The sequence below is a fragment of the Salmo trutta genome, chromosome 16 (genome assembly GCF_901001165.1).
Source record: "Salmo trutta chromosome 16, fSalTru1.1, whole genome shotgun sequence".
Taxonomy (NCBI): domain Eukaryota; kingdom Metazoa; phylum Chordata; class Actinopteri; order Salmoniformes; family Salmonidae; genus Salmo; species Salmo trutta.
The window spans coordinates 12,795,876-12,819,863 of record NC_042972.1 but is presented as its reverse complement, the minus strand read 5'-3'; the positions used below and the strand labels follow the sequence as shown (position 1 = coordinate 12,819,863).

The following is a 23,988-nucleotide window of genomic DNA, read 5'->3' as shown; positions in this document are numbered from 1 at the left end:
AACTTTGATTTGTAGAAATTATTGTTGGAAACTAGTCAGGGTTGGAACTGTTGCTGTTAAAATACAATAATAATAGTTATTCTTAACTGGAACAAACTGATTGAAGCAAGATGCTTTTTGAGGCAAACACACTCGCACAGTTCTGGGTTGTTCATCTACAGCAGGAAGCGTTCTCCTACCTGACTGAGAACACACTCACACGGTTCTGGGTTGCTCATCTACAGCAGGAAGTGGTCTCCTACCTGACTGAGAACACACTCACACAGTTCTGGGTTGTTCATCTACAGCAGGAAGCGGTCTCCTACCTGACTGAGAAAGCAGCAGATGTGCTGGTCCAGTTTGGCACCACATACATATGCGAGTCAGGGTTCTCAACTCTGTCATACTTAATAAACAAGAACAGAAACAGTTTCAAGGCTGAGCATGACCTCAGTGTTATACTGTCAAAAACAGAGCCCAGAATAGACATGCTCTCATTAGGACTGTGTGTGTGTGTTTTCTGGTCTACATCTGTGTGATGTGATGTATCAGTTTATTCCAGTTCAGAATAAAACATATGTATTGTATTTTAACAGCAACAGTTCCAACATAGACTTTCTTTCAACAATAATCTTTACAGTAAATGTACAGTAGGCCTGATCATTTTTCATCTGAACTATTACTTAGGGTTGCACTATCAAAAAGCCTGTGTGTGTGTTCTGTTATTCATCTGTGTGATGTGATCAATCAGTTTATTCCAGTTCAGAATTTAAATGATTTATTTTATTTTAACAGAAACAGTTCCAACCTAGACAGATATCTAAGAGTGTTTTTAATGGGGGAAAATAAACATGAAAGATATTTAATTTCATTGTTATTTGTTTATTGCATTAATTGTAGGCATAAGTGCAATTTATATTTTATTAGGCAAGTCAGTTACAAACAAATTCTTATTTTCAATGAGGGTGGGTTCAGAGGCAGAACGAGATATTTTTACCTTGTCAGCTCTGGGATTTGAACTTGCAACCTTTTGGTTACTAGTCCAACGCTCTAACCACTTGGCTACCGCACTGAAATGTACTGATGTTTATTGTATGTATAGTTGCATATTTTCCTAAGCTTGGGTCCCAGGAAAAACACAGAATTTGTCATGTGGGTCCCAGGCTGAAAAAGTTTAAGCACCCCTGATATAAATAAATGTGGTACACACACAAAAAAGGAAGGGTAGAACAACATTGCCCATCCTGCACTGCTATAATAACTTTCAAATGATTGTTCCGAAGTTTGCCCCCCCAAAAAAGTATTTTCCTATGAATGAAGTCGAAAATTTTCTTGGTAATTTTCTACGAATTAAATCGCACTAAAATATGTGTCTTTTCACACGAATTAAGCCACATAAAATGCACAAAAACGCACGAAATCTGCTGAAATACTTTCTGTACATATTTTCACGAATTAAGTGTGAGATTGTGTTTCAACATAACATAGCTGGCACTGCTATCATCCTCTTTTCGCATTTCACCAACTCTCCATTTCGCAGCTTTTCTCTTATTGAATTAAACACCAATATTATTACTTTTGCCTCAGTGGATCGACTTCTGCCGTTCCCAAAAGCATTTGGCATGTAGGCTATTTGGCACGCATACAGTTTTAAACCCTAAAGTTTACATGATGACCAAACCATGGTGCGCATGTTGATTTTGTCTATGCCCACCAAGTTCTATTTTAGCGCCAATTGTAGTTATATGTTAGACTACGGCGCTATGCAGACGACTGTTGATGCGCGTCAGTAGTTTGGATGAAATGATTGAGAATATATATGTGTACATTTCTTTTGCAATGATCGTGCACGCAACCCGGGCGGTCAGGTTAGCATGTTAGGCTTACACACTAATGCCATATTATGGGGGATATTGCCTAAAACTAATGTAAGAAACACCTCATTGTAGCCTATACATATACATTGCACATGAATGATACGTTTATGTTTTTTTTTAATGTACTGTTTTATCTTTATTCAACCCGTCCTCAACCCACCCGCACAATATTTCATGACCAGAGCGTAGTTCGTTTAAGCCTATTTCTCAAGAAGAATGCACGGAATAAAGCAGTTACGGGGAAAGGAAAGTAGGCGTGTAGTCCTCGTCACCTTCTCTCCGGAAAACGAAACTTACCCCAATGTATTTGTAAATCATAGCACAGATTGTTCAGTACGGTCTACGCGGACACTGATATGACAGCTTGATGAGTCGGGAAACCGGTAAGATCATGCTTGTTGGAGTGACTATCTGATAACTTCCCATGTAAAAAGGGAATGAACATATTTGTATGTTATTTATTTGTCAATATCATTGGACGTGAGTGGGCAACAATCTATGCCAAACATTATGTTATAACGGGTGTGGCCGGGAGCAGCAGCGCTAACATTAGTCGTTAACCAGATCTTGGGATAAATCTTAACATTGGTAAAGCTTCAACTTTCACAAAAAATATAGTTTTATTGCACTAGTAGTTTGGTCACACCCTTGTTGTTGACAGTATAGAAGGAGACAATAGTTAATTTTTAATAGTAGCCATAGCCTCTAGACTAACCTAGATGATAGTTGTGCGGCAATCGCGCTCTTGATTAAGGCATTTTCATTAAATAGTACCCTCAAAACACCAGTCTCAACGTCAACAGTGAAGAGGCGACTCCAGGATGCTGGACTTCCAGGTAGAGTTCCTCTGTCAAGTGTCTGTGTTCTTTTGCCCATCCTAATATTTAATTTTTATTGGCCAGTCTGAGATATGGCTTTTTCTTTGCAACTCTGCCTAGAAGGCCAGCATCCCAGAGTCGCCTCTTCACTGTTTACGTTGAGACTGGTGTTTTGCGGTACTATTTAATGAAGCTGCCAGTTGAGGACTTGTGAGGCGTCTGTTTCTCAAACTAGACACTCTAATGTACTTGTCCTCTTGCTCAGTTGTGCACTGGGGCCTCCCACTCCTCTTTCTATTCTGGTTAGAGCCAGTTTGCGCTGTTCTGTGAAGGGAGTAGTACTCAGCGTTGTACGAGATCTTCAGTTTCTTGGCAGTTTCTCACATGGAATAGCCTTCATTTCTCAGAACAATAATAGACTGATGAGTTTCAGAAAAAAGTTATTTGTTTCTAGCCATTTTGAGCCTGTAATCGAACCCACAAATGCTGATGCTCCAGATACTCAACTAGTCTAAAGAAGGCCAGTTTTCTTGTTCTTTAATCAGTACATCAGATTTCACCTGTGCTAACATAATTGCAAAAGGGTTTTCTAATGATCAATTAGCCTTTTTAAAATGATAAACTTGGATTAGCTAACACAACGTGCCATTGGAACACAGGAGTGATTGTTGATGATAATGGGCCTCTGTACGCCTATGTAGATATTCCATAAAAAAATCTTCCGTTTCCAGCTACAATATTCATTTACAACATTAACAATGTCTACACTGTATTTCTGATCGATTTGATGTTATTTTAACGGAAAATAAAGTGTTTTTCTTTCAAAAACAAGTACATTTCTAAGTGACCCCATACTTTTGAATGGTAGTGTATGTTCCCATTACCAGTAAAACATAATCAAAACCTATTTCTTTCACTTACTTGCTGTGCTGTTTCGTTGTTAATTTGTTCAGTCTCAACCAGGATTTCATCATACATGTCAAGCAGTGAAGTTTCAGCTCTCTCTGTCCGTGGCCTCTCTTCCTCGGTGCACACTGTCACTGTGTCTGTTTCCATCTTGTCCAGCTGTGTCTGTAACATTTCACATAAACCCTGTTTCTTCTCGAAATCCTCATCAACCCACTGTGCTGTGAGACTCGTTCATAGGGCTGACATCGCTGGTTCAAATGTCAGTCGTGAAGCTAATACCAGTGACGCCCATAGCAAGTAGCTCATTGATGTGAGTGTCAACAATACTGTGTAACTCCGGTAGGGCAACATCTGAAAAATAGCAGCCCCCAAAAAAATCTTAGCCTAACCATAACTTTCTGAATGAGGAGTAATTGAAAGTGAAAGAATGTTTGTCTGACTGCTGGGGGAAAAGGGATAGCTAGTCATTTGCACAACTGAATGCATTCAACTGAAATGTGTCTTCCACATTTAACCCAACCCCTTTGAGACAGAGAGGTGCGGGGGGCTACCTTAATCGATGTCTACATCATCAGCGTTGTTGTTGGGGGTTAACTGCCTTGCTCAAGGGCAGAACGGCAGATTTTTCTATCTTGCCGGCTAATGAATTCGAGCCAGTGACCTTTCGGTTACTGGCCAAAAACTCTTAACCTATAGGCTACCTGCTGCCCCATATATGATAATGGTTTGTCATAGTGATCATGTTTATTATTTCAAACAGATAGGGTTCATCATGAAGAAGTGCCCTGCTTGTGGTCACATGCTGGCAGAATCTTTTAAATTCTGCTGTGACTGTGGATTTAAGTTACCTGTCCATTCCCAAGTTTGCACCTCAGGTAATATATGATTTATATATGATTTATTTTGAAATATTAATAATCATGAATCAATATCTATTATTTGTCATTTGTTTGACCATCTATACATTATTTATGTATTCAAAATCATAATATTTGGATGTTATTCAGTATACTTAACCATTCAAGATGAGCAACTGCACCCCACTTTTTCAAGTACCGTAATTTCCGGACTATAAGCCGCAACTTTTTTCCCACGCTTTGAACCTCGCGGCTTAAACAATGACGCGGCTAATATATGGATTTTTCCCGCTTAAATTTTTTTTTGAAAGGAGATGACTTCAGTGGTTTCAGTGCACAGGAGGAGGAAGATAGTGACCAATGACTTTCCTGGTAGGCTACTGTTTACTGCTATTTTTTTGTTACAAGCCGTGTTTCGTTAAAGCCTATTTATTTTTGTTACAAGCCGTGTTTCGTTAAAGCCTATTTATTTTTGTTACAAGCCGTGTTTCGTTAAAGCCTGTGTAAAGTTAATTTGTTTCAATGTACCGGTAGGCACCTGCGGCTTATAGACATGTGTGGCTTATTTATGTTCAAAGTAATACTTTTTTTAAAATTCAGTGGGTGCGGCTTATATTCAGGTGCGCTCAATAGTCCGGAAATTACGGTAGGCTAATTACAGCACAAATGTTTTATTACATAGGAAATACAAAGTTCACTTAATCTTGGTAAACTACAATTGTATCCTAGTAAAAGCCAACTGCATATTCTGCAGCTGGTCTACAGCATGCATGTATATGCTGCCATTGATATGCATGTTTAGGACCATGACTATATTACCCACCGGGCGTAAAGGGCACATGCCCAGTGACCCTAAATCCAGGGGCCCCCACTGATTTTGTTATAATGTTTGAGTCACTCAGATAACATAAGAACACGGCATAAGCCATGGAAAAATGTGTAGAATTACAGGAAATAAACTTTAAAACTACAAAAGTTTCTCTCTACCGCCAAGAGGGGACCCTCTAAAGTGATCTTTCCTAGGGCCCCAGATTTGATTCGTCCGGCCCTGCCTAGGACCAGGAGTTTTAACTGATTATGTGACCTGACCAAGACAAACCCTGGCCCTATGCATAATATATGGAATTGTCCAATAGGAAATAAATCCAAACTATTAAATGCAAGATAGCTTGAATGTTCGTATCATGTAGTTCACCGAAGTAACATGTCTTCAATGTCAGATAAGACCACTGCAGAGCATCAAACCTCTGCGGTCAGTGAAGCAGAGCCCCAGCATGAGAATGAGCCACTGACATTATCCCCGAACAAAACTGACACACCTCTAAAACACTCCAGTGAAGAACCAGGGGGAAATGTCAAGGAAAAGGTGCCTGTATCACAATTGTATTTGTTGAAAATGTAAAGAAAAATTTGCCAAATATCCAGTAGAGTATAGAGTATAGGGTGTATATGCAGTGGAGTATAGAGTGTATATGCAGTAGAGTATAGAGGGTATATGCAGTAGAGTATAGAGGGTATATGCAGTAGAGTATAGAGGGTATATGCAGTTGAGTATAGAATGCATATCCAGTAGAGTATAGAGTGTATATGCAGTAGAGTATAGAGTGTATATGCAGTAGAGTATAGAGGGTATATCCAGTAGAGTATAGAGTATAGAGTGTATATGCAGTATATTATAGAGTGTATATGCAGTAGAGTATAGCGTGTATATGCAGTAGAGTATAGAGTGTATATGCAGTAGAGTATAGAGTGTATATCCAGTAGAGTATAGAGGGTATATGCAGTAGAGTATAGAGTGTATATGCAGTAGAGTATAGAGTGTATATGCAGTAGAGTATAGAGTGTATATGCAGTAGAGTATAGAGGGTATATCCAGTAGAGTATAGAGTATAGGGTGTATATGCAGTGGAGTATAGAGTGTATATGCAGTAGAGTATAGAGGGTATATGCAGTAGAGTATAGAGGGTATATGCAGTAGAGTATAGAGTGTATATGCAGTAGAGTATAGAGTGTATATGCAGTAGAGTATAGAGTGTATATGCAGTAGAGTATAGAGGGTATATGCAGTAGAGTATAGAGGGTATATGCAGTAGAATATAGAGGGTATATGCAGTAGAGTATAGAGTGTATATGCAGTAGAGTATATAGTATAGAGTGTATATCCAGTAGAGTATAGAGTGTATATCCAGTAGAGTCTAGATTGTATATGCAGTAGAGTATAGAGTGTATATGCAGTAAAGTATAGAGTGTATATCCAGTAGTGTAGAGTGTATATCCAGTAGAGTATAGAGTGTATATGCAGTAAAGTATAGAGTGTATATCCAGTAGTGTAGAGTGTATATCCAGTAGAGTATAGAGTGTATATGCAGTAGAGTATATAGTATAGAGTGTATATGCAGTAGAGTTAGAGTGTATATGCAGTAGAGTGCATATGCAGTAGAGTGTAGAGTGCATAGCCAGTAGAGTATAGAGTGTGTATGCAGTAGAGTATAGAGTGTATATGCAGTAGAGTATAGAATGTATATGCAGTAGAGTATAGAGTGCATATGCAGGAGAGTATAGAGTATATAGTTTATATGCAGCAAAGTATAGAGTGTGTATGCAGTAGAATATAATGTGTGTATGCAGTCGAGTATAGAGTGTATATCCAGTAGAGTATAGACTGTATATCCAGTAGAGTATAGAGTGTGTATGCAGTAGAGTAAAGAGTGTATATGCAGTAGAATATATAGAGTATAGAGTGTATATGCAGTTAAGTATAGAGTGTATATTCAGTAGTGTAGAGTGTATATCCAGTAGAGTATAGAGTGTTTATGCATTTGAGTATAGAGTGTATATGCATTAGAATATATTGAGTATAGAGTGTATATGCATTAGAATATATTGAGTATAGACTGTATATCCAGTAGAGTATAGAGTGTATATGCAGTAGAATATATAGTATAGAGTGTATATCCAGTAGAGTATAGAGTGTATATGCAGTAGAGTGTAGAGTGTATATGCAGTAGAGTATAGAGTGTATATGCAGTAGAGTATAGCGTGTATATGCAGTAGAGTATAGAGTGTATATGAAGTAGAGTAGAGTGTATATGCAGTAGAGTATAGAGTGTATATGCAGTAGAGTAGAGTGTATATGCAGTAGAGTATAGATTGTCGAGTGTATATCCAGTAGAGTATAGAGTGTATATTCAGTAGAGTATAGAGTGTATATGCAGTAGAATATAGAGTGTATATGCAGTAGTGTGTAGAGTATAGAGTGTATATCCAGTAGTGTATTGAGTGTGTATGCAGTAGAATATAGAGTGTATATGCAGTAGTGTGTAGAGTATAGAGTGTATATCCAGTAGAGTATAGGGTGTATATGCAGTAGATTATTGAGTGTATATCCAGTAGATTATAGAGTGTATATCCAGTATATTATAGAGTGTGTATGCAGTAGAGTATAGAGTGTATATGCAGTAGAGTATAGAGTGTCTATCCAGTAGAGTATAGCGTATAGAGTGTGTATGCAGTGGAGTATAGATTGTAGAGTGTGTATTCAGTAGAGTATAGAGTGTATATTCAGTTGAGTATTGAGTATAGAGTGTGTATGCAGTAGAGTATAGAGTGTGTATGCAGTAGAGTATAGAGTGTATATGCAGTAGAGTAGAGTGTATATGCAGTAGAGTAGAGTATATATGCAGTAGAGTGGTGTGTATATGCAGTAGAGTATAGAGTATAGAATGTATATGCAGTAGAGTAGAGTGTATATGCAGTAGAGTATAGAGGGTATATTCAGTAGAGTAGAGCTTATATGCAGTAGAGTATAGAGTGTATATTCAGTAGAGTAGAGCTTATATACAGTAGAGTAGAGTGTATATGCAGTAGAGTATAGAGTATACAATGTATATGCAGTAGAGTAGAGTGTATATGCAGTAGAGTATAGAGTGTATATGCAGTAGAGTAGTGTGTGTATGCAGTATAGTATAGAGTATAGAGTGTATATCCAGTAGAGTATAGAGTGTTTATGCATTTGAGTATAGAGTGTATATGCATTAGAATATATTGAGTATAGAGTGTATATGCATTAGAATATATTGAGTATAGACTGTATATCCAGTAGAGTATAGAGTGTATATGCAGTAGAATATATAGTATAGAGTGTATATCCAGTAGAGTATAGAGTGTATATGCAGTAGAGTGTAGAGTGTATATGCAGTAGAGTATAGAGTGTATATGCAGTAGAGTATAGCGTGTATATGCAGTAGAGTATAGAGTGTATATGAAGTAGAGTAGAGTGTATATGCAGTAGAGTATAGAGTGTATATGCAGTAGAGTGTATATGCAGTAGAGTATAGATTGTCGAGTGTATATCCAGTAGAGTATAGAGTGTATATTCAGTAGAGTATAGAGTGTATATGCAGTAGAATATAGAGTGTATATGCAGTAGTGTGTAGAGTATAGAGTGTATATCCAGTAGTGTATTGAGTGTGTATGCAGTAGAATATAGAGTGTATATGCAGTAGTGTGTAGAGTATAGAGTGTATATCCAGTAGAGTATAGGGTGTATATGCAGTAGATTATTGAGTGTATATCCAGTAGATTATAGAGTGTATATCCAGTATATTATAGAGTGTGTATGCAGTAGAGTATAGAGTGTATATGCAGTAGAGTATAGAGTGTCTATCCAGTAGAGTATAGCGTATAGAGTGTGTATGCAGTGGAGTATAGATTGTAGAGTGTGTATTCAGTAGAGTATAGAGTGTATATTCAGTTGAGTATTGAGTATAGAGTGTGTATGCAGTAGAGTATAGAGTGTGTATGCAGTAGAGTATAGAGTGTATATGCAGTAGAGTAGAGTGTATATGCAGTAGAGTAGAGTATATATGCAGTAGAGTGGTGTGTATATGCAGTAGAGTATAGAGTATAGAATGTATATGCAGTAGAGTAGAGTGTATATGCAGTAGAGTATAGAGGGTATATTCAGTAGAGTAGAGCTTATATGCAGTAGAGTATAGAGTGTATATTCAGTAGAGTAGAGCTTATATGCAGTAGAGTAGAGTGTATATGCAGTAGAGTATAGAGTATACAATGTATATGCAGTAGAGTAGAGTGTATATGCAGTAGAGTATAGAGTGTATATGCAGTAGAGTAGTGTGTGTATGCAGTATAGTATAGAGTATAGAGTGTGTATCCAGTAGAGTATAGAGTGTATATGCAGTAGAGTAGTGTGTATATGCAGTAGAGTATAGAGTATAGAATGTATATGCAGTAAAGTATTGTGTTTATGCAGTAGAGAAGCGTGTATATGCAGTAGAGTATAGAGTGTATATGCAGTAGAGTATAGAGTGTATATGCAGTAGAGTAGACTGTATATGCAGTAGAGTGTATATGCAGTAGAGTAGTGTGTATATGCAGTAAAGTGTATATGCAATAGAGTATAGAGTGTATATTCTGTAGAGTATACAGTATGGAGTGTACATGCAGTAGAGTATGGAGTGTGTATACAGTAGAATATAGAGTGTATTCAGTAGAGTAATGAGTGTATATTCAGTTGAGTATTGAGTATTGAGTGTATATTCAGTAGAGTAGAGTGTATATGTGGTAGAGTTTAGATTGTAGAATGTATATTAAGTAGAGTATAGAGTGTATATGCACAGTTTTTTCTTTGTTTTGTTTGCCTTAGTTACATTTAAATACTGAAATGTGTTATATTTCAAAATACAATTCTATAACACTTTTGTTTGTACATAGAGCGAAGACTCCCTCCGCAACACTGAGCTGACCACAGACACACATCAGAAAGAGGAGTCGTCTGGGAGTGAGAGCTATGCAGCGGTGGATGTTCCCCCTACAGGAACTCCATCTGAGAACACTTCCACTCCTGCTGCCACTCCAACCGTACCCTCCAAACTTCCAACCTCTCTTATCCCATCCCCGTACCAGACAACCACAGAAGACCAACCCGAGGGTCCATCAAAGGTAAATGAAAGTGAACCGCTGAACGAGTCAAACACAAGCCAAACCCAACCTAGTTCAGTAAAACAAGACTTGCCTGAGAAGACTGCCTCATCCACACATGAGACAACAGATCAGAACACAGGACCTGCCTCAGTCCCAACTCAACCAGTAAGACAGCTGTCATATAAAGAAGCTCTGATGGGTGAAACCACAGAGACAAGAACAGTAAAGAGGAAGCAGAGGTAATCAAGATCTCTCTATTCTATTATGATTTATCATATATATTTATATATTGAACTGCATCTTTTGAAACACGTTTGTACTTTTATCAATAAGCTTGGAGAATCAAGACAAGAGGCTTCCAAGCCAACACAAGGAACCAGAGAAGCAGAGTGATTATGGTGGTGGTGATGCTTCTAAGTCATCTACTGCTGATTCCCTACCTGCAAAGGAAGATAGTCCACCAAACCACAGGAATGACGAAGACTTCCAGCAGGTGGAATCCCCAAAAAATAAGGACAAGCCGAAAAAGCCAACCCAAATGTAAGTTTATATATTAAATTGGTCCTTTCAATAAAACCATATTACTTGTCAAATCAAATTAAACTATTCAATGCACATTTTACATAGACGTCACAACAGACTTCATGGGAAATGTAAGGAACAAGTAATGCTTAAACTATTACAGTTGTTGGGGGAATTAATATTATAACACAATGTAATTGTGAAAGTAGGTTGTTTTAGATGTTTTGAAGTTCAGAATATTTTGACATTTGGGAAACTCCTGCTTTCCAGGAGCCCTGAAGGGAGCAAGGAAGCTGGAGTCATGAATAAACAACAGACCTCCAGTAACCAGAGTGACAAGTGTACCAAGGATGAAGCAAACTCACAGCCGTGTGTTGACCAATCCCAAGTATCAACTGATGACCCAACAGATAAGTCAAACACAAGGCAGGAAGAAACAAAGAACGAAAACACGGAAAAGCAGTCACAGCCTCCCCAATTGTAAGTGTCTGTCATAGATTGAATGTGTGTAATACAGGGATACTGACTGTGACCATACAGTCGCATTTGGCCACCCTTTGACTTGACTGATTTGGTCAAACGGTAAGGTGATTTATCCTCATGACTCCTGTAATGAAGGTGTCTGTCCTGTGCCTGTTTTACACTGTTTAATAATCGAGATAAATCTTATGGCTTTGAGATAAATACAGAGCTAGTATCAGAGATGAAGAGGCTGGTAGTAGGAAATCAATTACATGTATTGAATTAGAAAATTAATGAATTTGCCAAAGTTGATATAATAAGACATGAACTGAATGCATCAGTAATGATCATTTCCTGGAACTTTCTAACGAGGCAACGACACGGGACTGCCCCTGTCTCATCTGTGTTTGCCCCTGTCTCATCTGTGTTTGCCCCTGTCTCATCTGTGTGTGCCCCTGTCTCATCTGTGTGTGCCCCTGTCTCATCTGTGTGTGCCCCTGTCTCATCTGTGTGTGCCCCTGTCTCATCTGTGTGTGCCCCTGTCTCATCTGTGTGTGCCCCTGTCTCATCTGTGTGTGCCCCTGTCTCATCTGTGTGTGCCCCTGTCTCATCTGTGTGTGCTGTAGCCGTTAGGGATGCTAATGATATTTATCTTCTGGTAGATGGAGAAAGGCTTTCCCAAAAACTAGAAAGTAGCTAATGCCTACCTGGCAGAATTATATCATGATTATTTTTAGAAATCCAGTGGGTATTTGTTTTGCAAACTCTATCATCACATGTGCACTACAAAACACAGCTAAACAACAGCCTCTTGCTAGGTGTGCACTGGAATTAAAGGGTAAGTACTGTACACTCAGGGGTGAAAGTAAGACGGTACGGTCTAGTACAAAATAAATAGTGGGGGTATGCAGTACCTGTAAAACATGAGGCTATCACAATAAATTATAATAAAATGTCAAGAAAACTGTAGATTTTTCACCATTATTTATCATTGCCGCATGATAGAGGCATGAAAAATGTGTGAATGGACTTGAAAACGGGTGGTATAGCCTACGCTCCAAAATGCGATGTGATTTGATGAAAACGTTGACACTTTGCTAAGGCATGATTGGCTGACACTGAGGCGTTTGCGGACAGCAGTGGACACATCCATTGAGGTCTAATGACAATTGGCAAATGTCTTTACACTTTTTGGTGTTTTGTATAAAAGATGTCTCTTTTCATTCACCACTGTTTGGAGGCTGAAAAATGTGAGTGGATGAACGTGCGTGGGTAGCCTAGTAAGCCTTTGAAATTATTGTTTGACAATCAGATGAAAACATATTAGCTGGTTGTGTAAATGCCACAATAAAAGGTAATACATTTTAAAAGGATAAATTAAAAATCTTTACGACTAGGCCCACAGGCATGCACGTGCACACATACTTTAGGAGGTCCCGTATTGGGAAGAAATTAAATCTACTTTCACCCCTGACTACACTACAAAATCGAAATATCTTACATTTTTCCAATACCTCAAATTGTCTCCTGATGTGGTGTAAGCATTGTTGTTTTTCTAACAAAAAAGTGTGATTTCTAGAGTGAAAACCTGAAATAACTGTGAAAAATCAAAACCTGGTACAACAAAACCCCCCCAAAAAATATTTCTGAAAAACTAAATGGAATTTGGCAAAAAAAAATAACATAGATTTGATAGAGTTCCCACTTCTGCAGGTGGTGAATTAGCAGCAATTGAATTAGGCCAATATGTCATATTAGTGCACGTAAAGATGAAGGCAAATCTCTATTGAACCCCCAAAAAATAATTCTTTAGTCCTATTTTATAACAATAATAGCCTAATTGTCAACCCAAAATTCATGACAATCACTGGATTAGGTTGCATATCAAAATATCTTAATCATGCATACTTGCTTGGACGTGTTAGATGTAACAACTTATTTATTGAATACCATCTCAGTAGTTTATTACACTTCTTATTAATCATTGTGAATTACTTTATAAGATTACACATTTTTCTATTGTGTGACGCCACAATAACATTTTTCGAGTGCCACCAAATCATGGTCTAGTGCTACCAACTGAGAATGCAGTGCCACTAGGGGAAAACATTAGTCTGGAGCCCTGCTAATGTTTTAAACTGTCACAGGTACATCTTCACCAAACATTAGTCTGGAGCCCTGCTAATGTTTTAAACTGTCACAGGTACATCTTCACCAAACATTAGTCTGGAGCCCTGCTAATGTTTTAAACTGTCACAGGTACATCTTCACCAAACATTAGTCTGGAGCCCTGCTAATGTTTTAAACTGTCACAGGTACATCTTCACCAAACATTAGTCTGGAGCCCTGCTAATGTTTTAAACTGTCACAGGTACATCGTCACCAAACATTAGTCTGGAGCCCTGCTAATGTTTTAAACTGTCACAGGTACATCTTCACCAAACATTAGTCTGGAGCCCTGCTAATGTTTTAAACTGTCACAGGTACATCTTCACCAAACATTAGTCTGGAGCCCTGCTAATGTTTTAAACTGTCACAGGTACATCTTCACCAAACATTAGTCTGGAGCCCTGCTAATGTTTTAAACTGTCACAGGTACATCTTCACCAAACATTAGTCTGGAGCCCTGCTAATGTTTTAAACTGTCACAGGTACATCTTCACCAAACATTAGTCTGGAGCCCTGCTAATGTTTTAAACTGTCACAGGTACATCTTCACCAAACATTAGTCTGGAGCCCTGCTAATGTTTTAAACTGTCACAGGTACATCTTCACCAAACATTAGTCTGGAGCCCTGCTAATGTTTTAAACTGTCACAGGTACATCTTCACCAAACATTAGTCTGGAGCCCTGCTAATGTTTTAAACTGTCACAGGTACATCTTCACCAAACATTAGTCTGGAGCCCTGCTAATGTTTTAAACTGTCACAGGTACATCTTCACCAAACATTAGTCTGGAGCCCTGCTAATGTTTTAAACTGTCACAGGTACATCTTCACCAAACATTAGTCTGGAGCCCTGCTAATGTTTTAAACTGTCACAGGTACATCGTCACCAAACATTAGTTCAAACCACCCCTCATTCTTTACTCAAGTCTGTGTTATGGGACCCTTGATATTTACTGATACTGGTTTTTGTATTTTTTTTCTCCTTACAGCCCAACCAAAATGCATCATGGTCCTGGTAAGGATAACATTACCCTTTATTTTCACGCTGTTGTATCCAAGCGTTTCAAGTTGGACCCATCAAAAGACATAGTTTGCTTGAGATCTGGAAGTCTTTTTGGGACCTGGGATACAAATGGTTTGACAATGGAAATCACAGGGTAAGGTTTAATTTTTTTGCCCTTTGTTGACATCAATTTATTTTAATGTCTAATAATTGATGTGAGTTTTCAGTTCACTGACTTTTCATGTCATTAACTCGGATTAGTGCGTCTTAAGCAAGTCATTTTATTATGTGTTTCTGTAACTTGTTTTTGGAGTGATAGTGTGAAACAGTTGTCCGACAATAAACATTGTAATTTCTTATGAGCTGATAACTTCATTTTGAAAATGTTGCGTATTTTTCATCATCCACTTTAAAGGGATTTAGGAAAGAATGGATTTCTTGTTGAAGGACGAATATTGACCTCTAAAAAGAATGTTGGTGTCTCCCTACCTTACAAGTATGTTGTCTACAAGAGAAAAGGCGACTCATTTGAGTATAAATATGAGCACATCTACCTAAATGATGCAAAGCAACATGTCAACAGGTGCCTATTTGTCAAAGAGGATCTTTTGACACTTGACGGTAATGTTTGACTATTATGTAACTAACAAGACAACACACACACACACACACACACACACACACACACACACACACACACACACACACACACACACACACACACACACACACACACACACACACTATGCTAATCAGGGTGCCTTTTTCACTTCTATGTGGAATGTATATGAAATGACATTGAAGCCATAAATATTATACTGATCAACAAAAAAATTCTCATAGGGGAGTGGCACCAATATGACGATATCATACTCACAGAACCTGACCAAAGTTGGATATCACGCTTCAAAAGCAGGTTTGCATGGTGGGATGTTTACAAGGAAAAGCTAGTGGCAGGCAGACAGCTGGCTGGAAAGGTGATGCTGGGAAACATTTTTAATCTCCTTCAAACATGGAGTGATGTGAACATTAGGAACTTCTTTACTCAACTCCAGCAGTTCTTCACCAATTACAAATCCCCCTTCATCCATGTGGATGGTTCAAAGAAATGGGATCTGCCGTATGGAGAAGAACAGGTAGATTTGCTTTCCTATTTTGAGGAACTGTCATTAAGTAGCTTTTATGAACGAACTTGATATATAACTTGTGTTCATAAATGCTTTTATATTTATTGTTAACCACATATTATGAAGACACACAAATTAAAATTTGTGTTACCTTGCCGTTGTTTCAGCTATTCTGTCAGCATATTGTTATTTACATGTTGATGACTCAATCGCAAAATACTTAGGAGTTGTTATCGTATGAATGTAAATGTAAGGAATCTTTCTTGTACATTCATTTTTTCAGGTGAAAACCCTTTTGAATGAGTTCATGCAGCAAGCTATAGATGGTGAGAACCAAAAGGGGAATGAGAAGCGTGAGGATTTTTTCTCTGATCCTCTGAAATTAGGAGTTATTATCCTGGTTGTCCACATCAATTACAGTTTAGATGTCAGCAGACATGTTTGTAAACTGTGTGAGTTGCTCTGCCTGCCTGAAAAGCCAAGAGAAGTGTTCCTTGCATACTGGACAGATTTCAAACAAGGGCTACCAGCTGACGTCAGGTAGGAAATCATTTTCTTTCCTCAGCCAGCGAAACTAAAGACCTTCCTAATGTTTCTAATCTAATGAACAAAATGTCAATATCTTGAACTGAAGATGGATGTTGTCTACTTCCTCCTTAAGGGTTTCGGAGGCAATTGAGACTCTATTCAAATTTGCAAGAAAACATGGAGTTGAGAAGTGGATCTTGGTTATCCCCCTCCTGCATCTGCTTAGAGGGGACAGCAAGCCTTTTGAGGCTGTTCCGCTGACCATGAATCCAAACTTTGATATCTGGGCGGGGCTGAAAGGGATCAAAACACCAGAAGGCTACACAGACTCGATGTTTGGAACACAGGGATTGAGGTAATTGGGAAGGCTTCACTTAAGATTCAATTGGAATGAATGGACAATAAAATGGTTACGTTTTAACCAATTACAACAACAGGTTGACAAAAAGTAATACTAGTACTAGTAGTGGAAATTCAAATCAAATCCTATAAGTATACCTAGAATCATACCTTTCACATTGCAGTCCAGATCTCAATTATAGGTTGACTACTTTATTCTGTGCACTTAACCAACAATTCTAATATTTATCCTATTACACTGTATTTGTTTGGTCCATGGTGCTGTTTTAAATCTCTGAGTTTTTCCTTCTTGAAAATTAGGGATTCCATCCAAATCATGGAAAAACACAAACACCTTGTGGAAATGGACTGTCTCGTTACTCGCTCTTGGATGTCTCTGTTGGGGCTGGATAACTTGTTCAACTATGCATCAATCATCCCTCTTGATGTCTTGGACACTCTTCAACACCTCCAGTTTAGTCTGACTTCCGGGGAGAACTATAAACACGAGGTACATATGTCCCTTCCTTTTGAAAAGTGAAAAAGTGTTTTGTATTTCTTTGTTGTGCTTTAGTTTTATGTCATACTCAACCGTATGAGTTCATGTGACTGCACTAAAAAGCTATGCTAAAAATGGACATTTGAGTTAGTAGATCTTACAACATGCAATTATGAACTTACTATGTGTGTGTGTGTGTGTGTGTGTGTGTGTGTGTGTGTGTGTGTGTGTGTGTGTGTGTGTGTGTGTGTGTGTGTGTGTGTATATATATACAGTTGAAGTCGGAAGTTTACATACACTTAGGTTGGAGTCATTAAAACTCGTTTTTCAACCACTCCACAAATGTCTTGTTAACAAACTATAGTTTTGGCAAGTCGGTTAGGACATCTACTTGGTGCATGACACAAGTAATTTTTCCAACAATTGTTTACAGACAGATTATTTCAATTATAATTCACTGTATCACAATTCCAGTGGGTCAGAAGTTTACATACACTAAGTTGACTGTGCCTTTAAACAGCTTGGAAAATTCCCGAAAATTATGTCATGGCTTTAGAAGCTTCTGATAGGCTAATTGACATCATTTGAGTTAATTGGAGGTGTATATGTGGATGTATTTCAAGGCCTACCTTCAAACTCAGTGCCTCTTTGCTTGACATCATGGGAAAATCAAAAGAAATCAGCCAAGACCTCAGAAAAAATATTGTAGACCTCCACAAGACTGGTTCATCCTTGGGAGCAATTTGCAAACGCCTGAAGGTACCACGTTCATCTGTACAAACAATAGTATGCAAGTATACACACCATGAGACCACGCAGCCGTCATACTGCTCAGGAAGGAGACGCGTTCTGTCCTAGAGATGAACGTACTTTGGTGCGAAAAGTGCAAATCAATCCCAGAACAACAGCAAAGGACCTTGTGAAGATGCTGGAGGAAACAGGTACAAAAGTATCTATATCCACAGTAAAACGAGTCCTATATCGACATAACCTGAAAGGCCGCTCAACAAGGAAGAAGCCACTGCTTCAAAACCGCCATAAAAATACCAGACTAAGGTTTGTAACTGCACATGGGGACAAAGATCGTACTTTTTGGAGAAATATCCTCTGGTCTGATGAAACAAAAATAGAACTGTTTGGCCATAATGACCATCGTTATGTTTGGAGGAAAAAGGGGGAGGCTTGAAAGCCGAAGAACACCATCCCAATCGTGAAGCACGGGGGTGGCAGCATCATGTTGTGGTGGTGCTTTGCTGCAGGAGAGACTGGTGCACTTCACAAAATAGATGGCATCATGAGGTAGGAAAATGATGTGGATATATTGAAGCAACATCAGTCAGGAAGTTAAAGCTTGGTCGCAAATGGGTCTTTCAAATGGACAATGACCCCAAGCATACTTCCAAAGTTGTGGCAAAATGGCTTAAGGACAACAAAGTCAAGGTATTTGAGTGGTCATCACAAAGCCCTGACCTCAATCCTATAGACAATTTGTGGGCAGAACTGAAAAAGTGTGTGTGAGCAAGGACGCCTACAGGCCTGACTCAGTTACATCAGCTCTGTCAGGAGGAATGGGCCAAAATTCACCCAACTTACAATGAGGGGAAAAAGTATTTGATCCCCTACTGATTTTGTACGTTTGACCACTGACAAAGAAATGATCAGTCAATAATGTTAATGGTAGGTTTATTTGAACAGTGAGAGACAGAATAACAACAACAACAATCCAGAAAAACACATGTCAAAAATGTTATAAATTGATTTGCATTTTAATGAGGGAAATAAGTATTTGACCCCTCTGCAAAACATGACTTAGTACTTGGTGGCAAAACCCTTGTTGGCAATCACAGAGGTCAGGCGTTTCTTGTAGTTGGCCACCAGGTTTGCACACATCTCAGGAGGGATTTTGTCCCACTCCTCTTTGCAGATCTTCTCCAAGTCATTAAGGTTTCGAGACTGACGTTTGGCAACTCGAACCTTAATGGCCACTCCAGGACCTTAATGTGCTTCTTCTTGAGCCACTCCTTTGTTGCCTTGGCCGTGTGTTTTGGATCATTGTCATGCAGGAATACCCATCCACGACCCATTTTCAATGCCCTGGCTGAGGGAAGGATGTTCTCACCCAAGATCTGACGGTACATGGCCCCGTCCATCGTCCCTTTGATGCGGTGAAGTTGTCCTGTCCCCTTAGCAGAAAAACACCCCCAAAGCATGTTTCCACCTCCATGTGTGATGGTGGGGATGTTGTTCTTGGGATCATTGGCAGCATTCCTCCTCCTCTAAACACGGCGAGTTGAGTTGATGCCAAAGAGCTCCATTTTGGTCTCATCTGACCACAACACTTTCACCCAGTTGTCCTCTGAATCATTCAGATGTTCATTGGCAATCTTCAGACGGGCATGTATATGTGCTTTCTTGAGCAGGGGGACCTTGCGGGCGCTGCAGGATTTCAGTCCTTCACAGCGTAGTGTGTTACCAATTGTTTTCTTAGTGACTATGGTCCCAGCTGCCTTGAGATCATTGACAAGATCCTCCCTTGTAGTTCTGGGCTGATTCCTCACCGTTCTCATGATCATTGCAACTCCACAAGGTGAGATCTTGCATGGAGCCCCAGGCCGAGGGAGATTGACAGTTCTTTTGTGTTTCTTCCATTTGCGAATAATCGCACCAACTGTTGTCACCTTCTCACCAAGCTGCTTGGCGATGGTCTTGTAGCCCATTCCAGCCTTGTGTAGGTCTACAATCTTGTCCCTGACATCCTTGGAGATCTCTTTGGTCTTGACCATGGTGGAGAGTTTGGAATCTGATTGATTGATTGCTTCTGTGGACATGTGTCTTTTATACAGGTAACAAGCTGAGATTAGGAGCACTCTTTTTAAAACCTGTTTGGCCTAGGGGGCAGTATTGAGAATTTTGGAAAAAATATGTTTTTAACTGCCTCCTACACCAACTCAGAAGCTAGAATATGCATATTATTGTTCAGGTTTGGATAGAAAACACTCTGAATTTTCTAAAACTGTTTGAATGGTGTCTGTGAGTATAACAGAACTCCTATGGCAGGCAAAAACCTGACAAGGTTTCAAGCAGGAAGTACCCTGTCTGACAAGGAGTCGTGCGTCTTGCATCTGTTTATTGAAAAGTAAGGATCTTAGCTGTAACGTGACAATTCCCAGGGCTCCGATAGGCTCTCAGAACCCGGGAAATACCTGAAGGTTTACGAGGCAGCCTCAGGCTGAAACACATTATCGGCTTTGGCAAGTGGCGGCTCAGAGGACCTTTGAATGAGGCGCGTGCACGATTCGCTCCTGAGGAGAAATTTTATTCGGCTGTTTAGGCTCAATGCATATTCCCGGTCGGAATATTATCACTTTTCTACGAGATAAATGGCATAAAAATTGGTTTTAAACAGCGGTTGACATGCTTCGAAGTACGGTAATGGAATATTTAGAAATTTTTTGTCACGCCAATGCGCCATGCTCGAGACCGTGATGTAGCATTCTGATAGTGTCTAGAACTCACGAACAAAACGTCGCTGTTTGGATATAACGATGGATTATTTGGGACCAAACCAACATTTGTTATTGAAGTAGAAGTCCTGGCAGTGTATTCTGACGAAGAACAAGCAAGGTAAGAACATTTTTCTTATAGGAAATGTGATTTTGGTGGAGGCTGACCTGGGTGGGTGTCTAAATAACTAGCCCTGTGATGCCGGGCTATGTACTTAGATTATTGCAAAATGTGCTTCATCCGAAAAGCTATTTTAAAATCGGACATATCGAGTGCATAGAGGAGTAATGTATCTATAATTCTTAAAATAATTGTTATGCTTTTTGTGAACGTTTATCGTGAGTAATTTAGCAAACTGTTAGTAAATTCCCCGGAAGTTTGCGGGGGTTATGCTTTTTCTGAACGTCACATGCTAATGTAAAAAGTTGTTTTTTGATATAAATATGAACTTGATTGAACAGACATGCATGTATTGTATAACACAATGTCCTAGGTGTGTCATCTGATGAAGATCATAAAAGGTTAGTGCTGCATTTAGCTGTGGTTTGGGTTTATGTGACATGATATGCTAGCTTGAAAAATGGGTGTCTGATTATTTCTGGCTGGGCACTCTGCTGACATAATCTAATGTTTTGCTTTCGTTGTAAAGCCTTTTTGAAATCGGAGAGTGTGGTTAGATTAACGAGATTCTTGTCTTTAAATAGCTGTAAAATAGTCATATGTTTGAGAAATTGAAGTAATAGTATTTCTAACGATTCAAAAATCGCGCCACTGGATATCCAGTGGCTGTTACGTAGGTGGGACGAGTTCGTCCCACATGCGCCAGAGAGGTTAAGAGTGTGCTCCTAATCTCAGCTCGTTACCTGTATAAAAGACACTTGGGAGCCAGAAATCTTTCTGATTGAGAGTGGGTCAAATACTTATTTCCCTCATTAAAATGCAAATCAATTTATAACATTTTTGACGTGCGTTTTTCTGGATTTTTGTTGTTGTTATTCTGTCTCTCACTGTTCAAATAAACCTACCATTAAAATTATAGACTGATCATTTCTTTGTCAGTGGGCAAACGTACAAAATCAGCAGGGGATCAAATACTTTTTTCCCTCACTGTATTTTGGGAAGCTTGTGGAAGGCTACCCGAAACGTTTGACCCAAGTTAAACAATTTAAAGGCAATGCTACCAAATACTAATTGAGTGTATGTAAACTTTTGACCCACTGGGAATGTGATGAAAGAAATAAAAGCTGAAATAAATCATTCTCTCTTCTATTATTCTGACATTTCACATTCTTAAAATAAAGTGGTGATCCTAACTGACCTGAGACAGGGAATCTTTACTAGGATTAAATGTCAGGAATTGTGAAAAACTGAGTTTAAATGTATTTGGCTAAGGCGTATGTAAACTTCCGACTTCACCTGTACATACATAAATACATACTAACATACAGTACCAGTCGAAAGTTTGGACACGCCTACTCATTCCAGGGTTTTTCTTTATTTTTACTATTTTCTACATTGTAGAATAATAGTGAAGACATCAAAACTATGAAATAACACATATGGAATCATCTACTAACCCAGAAATTGTTAAACAAATCAAAATCTATTTTATATTTGAGATTCTTCAAGTAGCCACCCTTTGCCTTGATGACAGCTTTGAACACTCTTGGCATTCTCTCAATCAGTTTCATGAGGTAGTCACCTGGAATGCATTTTAATTAACAGGTGTGCCTTGTTAAAAGTTAATTTGTGGAATTGCTTTCCTTTGTAATGCGTTTGAGCCAATCAGTTGTGTTGTAACAAGGTTGGGGTGGTATACAGAAGATAGCCCTACTTGGTAAAAGACCAAGTCCATATTATGGCAATAACAGCTCAAATTAGCAAAGAGAAACAACAGTCCATCATTACTTTAAGACATGAAGGTCAGTCAATCCGGAAAATATTAAGAACTTTGAAAGTTTCTTCAAGTGCAGTCGTAAAAACCAGCAAGCGCTATGATGAAACTGGCTCTCATGAGGACCGCCACAGGAAAGGAAGACCCAGAGTTATTTAGAGTTACCAACCTCAGAAATCGGGAATTAACTGCACCTCAGATTGCAGCCCAAATAAATGCTTCACAGAGTTCAAGTAACAGACACATCTCAACGTCAACTGTTCAGAAGAGACTGCATGAATCAGGCCTTCATGATTGAATTTCTGCAACGAAACCACTACTAAAGGACAGCAATAAGAAGAAGAGACTTGTTTGGGCTAAGAAACATGAGCAATGGACATTAGACCGGTAGAAATCTGTCCATTGGTCTGATGAGTCCAAATTTGAGATTTTTGGTTCCAACCACAGTGTCTTTGTGAGATGCAGAGTAGGTGATCTCCGCATGTGTGGTTTCCACCGTGAAGCAGGGAGGAGAAGGTGTGATGGAGTGGGGGTGCTTTGCTGGTGAAACTGTTGGTGTTTTCTGCAGTGATACGCCGTCCCATCAGGTTTGGGCTATTTAACCAAGAAGGAGAGTGATGGAGTGCTGCATAAGACGACCTGGCCTCCACAATCACCCGACCTCAGCCCAATTGAGATAGTTTGGGATGAGTTGGACTGCTTAGTGAAGGAAAAGCAGCCAACAAGTGCTCAGCATATGTGGGATCTCCTTCAAGACTTTTGAAAAAGCATTCCAGGTGAAGCTGGTTGAGAGAATGCCAAGCGTGTGCAAAGCTGTCATCAAGGTAAAGGGTGGCTACTTTGAAGAATCTCAAATATAAAATATTTTTAGATTTTTTTGGTGACTACATGATTCCATATGTGTTATTTCATAGTTTTGATCGATTCACTATTATTTTACAATTTAGAAAATAGTACAAATAAAGAAAAACTCTTGAATGAGTAGGTGTACCCATACTTTTGACTGGTACTGTACACTTTTTCCACATTTTGTTACGTTTTAGCCTTATTCAAAAAAGTGTTAAATAAAAACAATTCCTCAGCAATCTACACACAATACCCCATAAATACAAAGCGAAAATAGATTTTTAGAAATGTTTGCAAATTTATTAAATATAATGACATAAAGAACATAAACAAATACCTTATTTACATAAGTATTCAGACCCTGCTATGATACTCAGTTGAGCTCAGGTGCATCCTGTTTACAATTTTTATCCTTGAGATGTTTATACAACTTGATTGGACAACTTGATTGGAGTCCACCTGTGGTAAATTGAATTGATTGGACATGATTTGGAAAGGCACACACCTGTCTGTATAAGGTCCGGTCCCACAGTTTACAGTGCATGTCAGAGAATTAACCAGGCCAGTAGTCACAGATCTGGGGAAGAGTACCAAAAAATATTTTCAGCATTGAAGGGCCCCAAGAACACAGTTCTTAAATTTCAGAAATTTGGAACCTCCAAGACTCTTCCTAGAGCTGGCCTCCCGGCCAAACTGAGCAATCGGGGGAGAAG

General features: G+C 38.9%; 1 protein-coding gene across 1 annotated transcript in view; it reads left to right on the top strand.

The window, feature by feature from the left end:
- Window positions 1-2,149: 2,149 nt before the first annotated feature.
- Window positions 2,150-23,988, top strand: part of LOC115150108 (E3 ubiquitin-protein ligase rnf213-alpha) — a 62,129-nt gene continuing 40,290 nt past the window's right edge. Inside the window, exons 1-12 of the mRNA XM_029693039.1 lie at window positions 2,150-2,239; window positions 4,344-4,458; window positions 5,661-5,806; window positions 10,174-10,622; window positions 10,717-10,923; window positions 11,176-11,385; window positions 14,525-14,692; window positions 14,954-15,159; window positions 15,382-15,674; window positions 15,949-16,205; window positions 16,327-16,548; window positions 16,854-17,043. Coding sequence (XP_029548899.1) covers window positions 4,356-4,458; window positions 5,661-5,806; window positions 10,174-10,622; window positions 10,717-10,923; window positions 11,176-11,385; window positions 14,525-14,692; window positions 14,954-15,159; window positions 15,382-15,674; window positions 15,949-16,205; window positions 16,327-16,548; window positions 16,854-17,043 — 2,451 coding nt within the window. The 5' untranslated portion in view covers window positions 2,150-2,239; window positions 4,344-4,355. The remainder of the gene's footprint in view (window positions 2,240-4,343; window positions 4,459-5,660; window positions 5,807-10,173; window positions 10,623-10,716; window positions 10,924-11,175; window positions 11,386-14,524; window positions 14,693-14,953; window positions 15,160-15,381; window positions 15,675-15,948; window positions 16,206-16,326; window positions 16,549-16,853; window positions 17,044-23,988) is intronic.